At 48.4% G+C, this 8,983-nt stretch overlaps 1 protein-coding gene across 1 annotated transcript; it reads right to left on the bottom strand.

Annotated features, from left to right (window-relative positions):
• Positions 1–4,546: 4,546 nt before the first annotated feature.
• On the bottom strand, positions 4,547–6,881 carry psmd10 (proteasome 26S subunit, non-ATPase 10). The gene is made up of 5 exons (XM_029647374.2): positions 6,675–6,881; positions 6,431–6,529; positions 5,890–6,036; positions 5,464–5,630; positions 4,547–5,327 (listed from the first exon to the last, which is right to left on the bottom strand). The coding sequence occupies exons 1-5, from the start codon at positions 6,789–6,791 to the stop codon at positions 5,168–5,170; spliced, it is 690 nt and encodes a 229-aa protein (XP_029503234.1). The 5' UTR covers positions 6,792–6,881; the 3' UTR covers positions 4,547–5,167.
• Between the last annotated feature and the right edge of the window lie 2,102 nt (positions 6,882–8,983).

Here is an 8,983-nt window from a genome sequence, read left to right as displayed (position 1 = left end):
ACTAGGTTGACATGACACCACTCTAACCACTAGGTTACCTGCCACCTCTCTAACCACTAGGTTGACATGACACCTCTCTAACCACTAGGTTGACATGACACCACTCTAACCACTAGGTTGACATGACACCACTCTAACCACTAGGTTGACATGACACCTCTCTAACCACTAGGTTGACATGACACCACTCTAACCACTAGGTTGACATGACACCACTCTAACCACTAGGTTGACATGACACCACTCTAACCACTAGGTTGACATGACACCACTCTAACCACTAGGTTGACATGACACCACTCTAACCACTAGGTTGACATGACACCACTCTAACCACTAGGTTGACATGACACCACTCTAACCACTAGGTTGACATGACACCTCTCTAACCACTAGGTTGACATGACACCACTCTAACCACTAGGTTGACATGACACCACTCTAACCACTAGGTTGACATGACACCTCTCTAACCACTAGGTTGACATGACACCTCTCTAACCACTAGGTTGACATGACACCACTCTAACCACTAGGTTGACATGACACCACTCTAACCACTAGGTTACCTGCCACCTCTCTAACCACTAGGTTGACATGACACCCCACTCTAACCACTAGGTTGACCTGCCACCTCTCTAACCACTAGGTTGACCTGACACCAACACTCTAACCACTAGGTTGACCTGCCACCACTCTAACCACTAGGTTGACCTGCCACCCTCTAACCACTAGGTTGACATGACACCACTCTAACCACTAGGTTACCTGCCACCTCTCTAACCACTACTACCTGCCACCCCACTCTAACCACTAGGCCACCCCACCTCTCTAACCACTACCTGCCACCCCAACACTCTAACCACTAGGTTACCTGCCACCCCAACACTCTAACCACTAGGTTGACCTGCCACCACTCTAACCACTAGGTTACCTGCCACTGACTCTAACCACTAGGCTACCTGCCACCCCAACACTCTAACCACTAGGCTACCTGCCACCCCAACACTCTAACCACTAGGTTACCTGCCACCCCAACACTCTAACCACTAGGTTGACCTGCCACCCCAACACTCTAACCACTAGGCTACCTGCCACCTCCTAACCACTAGGTTACCTGCCACCCCAACACTCTAACCACTAGGCTACCTGCCACCTCTCTAACCACCTGCCACCCCTCTCTAACCACTAGGCTACCTGCCACCCCAACACTCTAACCACTAGGCTACCTGCCACCTCTCTAACCACTAGGCTACCTGCCACCCCAACACTCTAACCACTAGGTTACCTGACACCTCTCTAAACCACTAGGCTACCTGCCACACCCCAACACTCTAACCACTAGGTTACCTGCCACCTCTCTAACCACTAGGCTACCTGCCACCCCAACACTCTAACCACTAGGTTACCTGCCACCCCAACACTCTAACCACTAGGTTACCTGCCACCTCTCTAACCACTAGGTTACCTGCCACCCTCTAACCACTAGGTTACCTGCCACCCCAACACTCTAACCACTAGGTTACCTGCCACCTCTCTAACCACTAGGTTACCTGCCACCCCACCAACCACTAGGTTGACATGACACCCCACCTCTCTAACCACTAGGTTACCTGCCACTAACCACTAGGTTACCTGCCACCTCTCTAACCACTAGGTTACCTGCCACCTCTCTAACCACTAGGTTGACATGCCACCCCCACTCTAACCACTAGGTTACCTGACCTCTCTAACCACTAGGTTGACATGCCACCCCACTCTAACCACTAGGTTGACTGACACCACCTGCCACCCCACCACTCTAACCACTAGGTTGACCTGACACCTCTCTAACCACTAGGTTACATGACACCACTCTAACCACTAGGTTACCTGCCACCTCTCTAACCACTAGGTTGACACCTGAACCACTAGGCCACTCCTCTCTAACCACTAGGTTGACCTGACCCCACCTCTCTAACCACTAGGTTACCTGCCACCTCTCTAACCACTAGGTTACCTGCCACCTCTCTAACCACTAGGTTACCTGACACCTCTAACCACTAGGCTGACCTGACACCTCTCTAACCACTAGGCTACCTGCCACCTCTAACCACTAGGTTACCTGCCACCTCTCTAACCACTAGGCTACCTGCCACCTCTCTAACCACTAGGCTACCTGCCACCTCTCTAACCACTAGGTTACCTGCCACCTCTCTAACCACTAGGCTACCTGCCACCTCTCTAACCACTAGGTTACCTGCCACCTCTCTAACCACTAGGCTACCTGCCACCCCAACACTCTAACCACTAGGTTACCTGCCACCTCTCTAACCACTAGGCTACCTGCCACCCCACCTCTCTAACCACTAGGCTACCTGCCACCCCACCTCTCTAACCACTAGGTTACCTGCCACCTCTCTAACCACTAGGTTACCTGCCACCTCTCTAACCACTAGGTTACCTGCCACCTCTCTAACCACTAGGTTACCTGCCACCTCTCTAACCACTAGGCTACCTGCCACCTCTCTAACCACTAGGCTACCTGCCACCCCACCTCTCTAACCACTAGGTTACCTGCCACCTCTCTAACCACTAGGTTACCTGCCACCTCTCTAACCACTAGGTTACCTGCCACCTCTACACTCTAACCACTAGGCTACCTGCCACCTCTACACTCTAACCACTAGGTTACCTGCCACCTCTACACTCTAACCACTAGGTTACCTGCCACCTCTACACTCTAACCACTAGGTTACCTGCCACCCCACCTCTCTAACCACTAGGTTACCTGCCACCTCTCTAACCACTAGGCTACCTGCCACCCCACCTCTCTAACCACTAGGCTACCTGCCACCTCTCTAACCACTAGGCTACCTGCCACCTCTACACTCTAACCACTAGGCTACCTGCCACCTCTACACTCTAACCACTAGGTTACCTGCCACCTCTCTAACCACTAGGCTACCTGCCACCTCTCTAACCACTAGGCTACCTGCCACCTCTACACTCTAACCACTAGGCTACCTGCCACCTCTCTAACCACTAGGCTACCTGCCACCTCTACACTCTAACCACTAGGTTGACATGACACCTCTCTAACCACTAGGTTACCTGCCACCTCTCTAACCACTAGGTTACCTGCCACCTCTACACTCTAACCACTAGGTTACCTGCCACCACTCTAACCACTAGGCTACCTGCCACCCCACCACTCTAACCACTAGGTTACCTGCCACCTCTACACTCTAACCACTAGGCTACCTGCCACCCCAACACTCTAACCACTAGGTTACCTGCCACCTCTACACTCTAACCACTAGGCTACCTGCCACCTCTACACTCTAACCACTAGGTTACCTGCCACCACTCTAACCACTAGGTTACCTGCCACCTCTACACTCTAACCACTAGGTTACCTGCCACCACTCTAACCACTAGGCTACCTGCCACCCCACCACTCTAACCACTAGGTTACCTGCCACCTCTACACTCTAACCACTAGGCTACCTGCCACCCCAACACTCTAACCACTAGGTTACCTGCCACCCCAACACTCTAACCACTAGGTTACCTGCCACCTCTACACTCTAACCACTAGGTTACCTGCCACCTCTCTAACCACTAGGTTACCTGCCACCTCTACACTCTAACCACTAGGTTACCTGCCACCTCTCTAACCACTAGGTTACCTGCCACCTCTCTAACCACTAGGTTACCTGCCACCTCTACTCTCTAACCACTAGGTTACCTGCCACCTCTCTAACCACTAGGTTACCTGCCACCTCTACACTCTAACCACTAGGTTACCTGCCACCTCTACACTCTAACCACTAGGTTACCTGCCACCCCAACACTCTAACCACTAGGCTACCTGCCACCCCACCTCTCTAACCACTAGGCTACCTGCCACCACTCTAACCACTAGGCTACCTGCCACCCCAACACTCTAACCACTAGGTTACCTGCCACCTCTACACTCTAACCACTAGGCTACCTGCCACCCCAACACTCTAACCACTAGGTTACCTGCCACCTCTACACTCTAACCACTAGGTTACCTGCCACCTCTACACTCTAACCACTAGGTTACCTGCCACCTCTCTAACCACTAGGTTACCTGCCACCTCTACACTCTCTAACCACTAGGTTACCTGCCACCCCAACACTCTAACCACTAGGCTACCTGCCACCCACCTCTCTAACCACTAGGCTACCTGCCACCACTCTAACCACTAGGCTACCTGCCACCCCAACACTCTAACCACTAGGTTACCTGCCACCTCTACACTCTAACCACTAGGTTGACATGACACCTCTCTAACCACTAGGTTACCTGCCACCTCTACACTCTAACCACTAGGTTGACATGACATTGGCTAAGGGACTTTTTTTTGTAAAAGTATGTGCTGTATGTGAGGTTAGTGCTATGGCCTCTGCCAAGAGGTCTGAGCCTTTATGGCACAGGATAGTGCACTCACCCCATACTGCACGGTTATTGGTTCAAGCACGGTTCCTGCTCCTCCTCAATCACTACTATTCATTATCAAACACTGACACATTCAGATTCACAACCAAAATAGGAATTTAATGTAACTTGTTACAGATTATCAATTTAATTGGAATCAAATGAATGCAATGAACTTACTACCAAATCACATTACACATCCAGACAGTGAAACATGTTTTAAATAGGGCTGGATATTAACATATATAGTTGAGGTGATTCATTTAATCAAGTTGTTAAGACACCAACTTATTACATCTTTTTTTTTAAACAAGTTTTAAGAAGCTGAATTTCTAGAACAGTTTCAAACTTACAACATAGGTTTCTCTGGTAAGTAGCTGTAGGGTGTTATCATGGTCAGTCTCTGAGATACATCCAGTCAGAAAATCTCTTTCCTCCAACCAAAATGCTGCCATACAGACTGCATCTCAATAGTCCAGTGGCCTCCTCATCACCTCTCCCTCATCTCCAGTGAACTGTTACTGGCCTGGTGGAAGTACCCTCCCCCCGGACTGGAATATAGAGGATAGGTCAACGTAATATGGAAGAGTTTATCCTGTTTCCTCAAATCAGCACAGATAAAGGAGAGATGAGGAGAAAGGATGGAGAGGTGAGATGAGGAAGCCCATTTAGACCACGTCGACTGGATCTTCTCGCTGCTTCAGTGTGTAGTCAGATGGATCAGACGTTTCCTCCTACGATCCTCCTCAGCAGAGTGGCCAGACCTCCTTTAGAGATCTGTAATGGTGTCTTCTCCTCCTTGTTCTCTATGTAGATGCTGGCTCCGTTCTCCACCAGGAGTTTAGCTGCCTCCACACGCTCCTCGTCACACGCCAGGTGGCTGGGGGAGACAAATATTTAGCATGGTGTAAAAAGTGTAGAAAACAGCATCATCACACAGACACAAACATTAAGCACAGTAAAACACACAGCATCCAGAACACAACTTCAATACACACACACACTCCAGTGCTTACAGTGCAGTGTTTCCCTCAGAGTCCTGTATGTTGGTAGAAGCGCGCTGTTTGAGCAGCAGCTGGATCAGACGGCAGTTGCCCTTGGTTGAAGCTCTGTGTAGGGGAGTAGACTCCAGTTTATCTGTGACATTAGGGTTCGCTCCACTCTCCAACAACAGGAGGGCGATCTGTGAAGAAGAACAACCATTTGCATGATCAATCAATATAACGTTATACAGTTCTTATTTTCTGCTTCAATAGCTGCAGAACTATTGTAGCAAAGCCAGGGGAACATAGTTGGTTCTGGCAGGGATTGAACTAGCAACACTCAATCCCAAGACGGAGCTAATGGCCCCTGTGCCAACTAACCAACCCACTTGGTATTGAGTAAACCAGACTACTTCAGAACAGTAGCTGTCTAACATTGTGGACCCAGCGTTGGTGTACCTCATATCTGTCCTTGGAGGCAGCATAGTGCAGAGGGGTGCAGCCGTTCTGGTTGACTGAGTTCAGCTGGGCTCCTTTGTTAATCAGTGACTTCACTATCTCCTCCCTGCCTGCAGATGCTGCGATGTGGAGGGGAGTCCAACCGGCCTAGGGACAAGGACAAGAGATGAGACATCACTCTCAGATGGACAGTAACTTCTTCTTCTTCTTCTTCTAGGATAGTCATGTAGTGATAGAGGGAGTAACTGAGCAGGTATGAACCAGAGGCTCAGTGGTTAGAGTACGTGTGTCTCCTGTAACACACAGGTCCAGTGTCTCCAGACCTCTTGACAGAGCCCATAGAAATAGATGTGTGTTGGGGAAAATACTACCAAAGACACTTATAACCAATTTCCCTGTTCATCTGTACAAATACACTATAGTGACATCAATAGCTGAAACATCTACAGTACTTACAAGATCGATTTAAGATCAGATTATTGCAACACAGCAAGTCAATATAACTGTACGATTTTGCAGACAATGACTTCTCAATATTTACATCATCTTGTAGGTTGACTTCCACCCCCAAATCCAACAGAAACTCAACGATCTTGACGTGTCCAGCCGAGCAGGCCCAGTGGAGAGCGGTCCTTTGGTCCTGGGAGAGGGGAAGAGTACAGGAGACTAGATGAATAAGGAGGGGACATGTGGATGTATCAGCAAATGTAGTTAGCTAGCTAATTGACTGACTGTTGCCTGAAGCAGCTAGCTCTGGTAATGTATTTCAAGTGATGATCATTTACCTGGTCCGTTTTGCAAGCGAGCGATTTATCCGTTAAAATACATTTCTTTAATTTGTCAAATTCACCAGTGAAGGCTAAATTACAGACTTCCACATTTGAAACAGTTTGCTCCATCATGAACGAGAGCTAGCTCAACTCACTAAGCGGTAAATTGGACTGAAATAAACATCAACATGACTCAGGAAATTTACCTAGGTTCTAGTTCCGGTGTAAGTGCGCGTAAATTGAGCTTTCAGAATAAAAGCTCCCACAGTAGCATGGCGGGAATTTTGCTCCATTATTGGTAGAGGGATTGTTAATTTTTTAAAGGAAACGTCACAGCTGTATCAAGTAAAGAAAAGGCAAATGTCCTAGGTGGTGCATTTACAGTGGTTCATAGATGTAGGCACCTGTGTGATCAGAGTAAGAGGAGACAGGGAAAAGTTAAATGAGTATGGAGAGTCCAGAGAAGCAATGGATGTAGAGTTCTTTATGTTTGAGATGACAAGGGCGTTGGAGGGCTGCGGGCAGACTACCCCTGGAGAAGATAGTGTGTGTTCTGTGATGTTTAAGCACACACCAGACAGCGTGTTGGAAGCAGTGTTAGGGTTGTATTTTTTAAAATTATTTAACTAGGCAAGTCAGTTAAGAACAAATTCTTATTTTCAATGATGGCCTAGGAACAGTGGGTTAACTGCCTTGTTCGGGGGCAGAACAACATATTTTTACCTTGTCAGCTAGGGATTTGATCTTGCAACCTTTCAGTTACTAGTCCAATGCTCTAACCACTAGGCTACCTGCCGCCCCAAAAGGTGCTGTGGGGGACTAGGATGATTCCTGCTGGGTGGACACGTGTGGTTGTGTTACCGTTTGTAAAACCAGGTAAAGATCCCACTAGGGCAGTTATAGGCCTATCACTCTGACATCCAACATGTGTTAATTGATGGAAAAGGTGATAGTGAGTAGAATGATGTATCTCTTGGAAGTCAGGGGTTTGATGAGCGTAGTCAGAGTGGGTTCAGGAGACGGAGGTCTGCCATGGATTCCATGGTGACAGTTAGTACAGAGATAACCAAAGCCCTGACAATAAAAGAGGTGATGAGTGTTGTGTATTTTGACATTGAGAAAGCTTAAGATGCCATGTGTAAGGAAGGGTTGTTGGTCAAATTGAGTGCATTGGGGGACGTCTGTATAACTGGATCATGGACTTCCTGTTCGATCGAGTCCTACGGGTGGACTCAGAACTGTAAATGGAGTTTGACGTGGACAATGGTATTCAGGAAAGTGTGGTTGGTCCGGTGTTGTTCACCCTGATGACAGATTACATATTTAAGGAGGTGGGACAGGAAGTGGGTGTGGCCTTGTAATCCGATGATCTGGCTGTATGGAGAGGTGGAGATGTCAAATATGTGAAGAGGAAGATGCAAGAAGCTGTCGGAGTTGTGGAAGGTTGGTCTAACATGGGGGCTTAGGATGTCTGTGGCCAAGTCCTGCTTTATGGTGTATTCTAGGAGGAAGGTTGGTCTAACATGGGGGCTTAGGATGTCTGTGGCCAAGTCCTGCTTTATGGTGTATTCTAGGAGGAAGGTTGGTCTAACATGGGGGCTTAGGATGTCTGTGGCCAAGTCCTGCTTTATGGTGTATTCTAGGAGGAAGGTTGGTCTAACATGGGGGCTTAGGATGTCTGTGGCCAAGTCCTGCTTTATGGTGTATTCTAGGAGGAAGGTTGGTCTAACATGGGGGCTTAGGATGTCTGTGGCCAAGTCCTGCTTTATGGTGTATTCTAGGAGGAAGGTTGGTCTAACATGGGGGCTTAGGATGTCTGTGGCCAAGTCCTGCTTTATGGTGTATTCTAGGAGGAAGGTTGCAGATGTTGGGCTGCAAATATACGGTCAGGATATAGGTAGGAAGTTTGAGTTGAAGTATAAAGGTATTTGGTTTGATAAGAGGCTTACGTGGAAGAGACATGTTGAGCATATTGAAATGAAGTGTAGGAAGGTGCTGAACCTCATGAGGGCAGTGGCAGGATATGATTGGGGGTCGGATAGACAAACACTGTTGTATATGTACCAGGCATTGATCAGGTCATTTTTGAATTATGGGTGTTTTGTATATGGATCGGCAGTCAAAAGGATACTATAGTGCCTGGATAGATACAGTCAAGGGCCCTGAGATTGTGTGTTGGTGTCTTCAGGACGACACCCGTTGTGGCATTGCAGGTGGATAGTGGGGAACTGCCACTGAGAATAAGGTGGGACTAACTTGGTTTAGTGTACTGGGTGAGGTTGAAATGGAGTTCAGAAGGACATCCTGCGGTCATGGCAACTGGG

This window comes from Oncorhynchus nerka, linkage group LG6, assembly GCF_034236695.1.
Source record: "Oncorhynchus nerka isolate Pitt River linkage group LG6, Oner_Uvic_2.0, whole genome shotgun sequence".
Taxonomy (NCBI): Eukaryota; Metazoa; Chordata; class Actinopteri; order Salmoniformes; family Salmonidae; genus Oncorhynchus; species Oncorhynchus nerka.
The sequence above is the reverse complement of the archived record's forward strand: the minus strand, read 5'-3'. Positions and strand labels throughout refer to the sequence as shown.

Bases quoted from the DNA above. Each gene is read 5' to 3' on its own strand.
- psmd10 (XM_029647374.2), bottom strand. From the start codon at position 6,791: ATGATGGAGCAAACTGTTTCAAATGTGGAAGTCTGTAATTTAGCCTTC. The intron at 6,530-6,674 runs GTAAATGATCAT...CCCCTCTCCCAG, and splicing joins TCGCTTGCAAAACGGACCAG to GACCAAAGGACCGCTCTCCA. The intron at 6,037-6,430 runs GTAAATATTGAG...CCTTGTCCCTAG, and splicing joins AAGTCAACCTACAAGATGAT to GCCGGTTGGACTCCCCTCCA.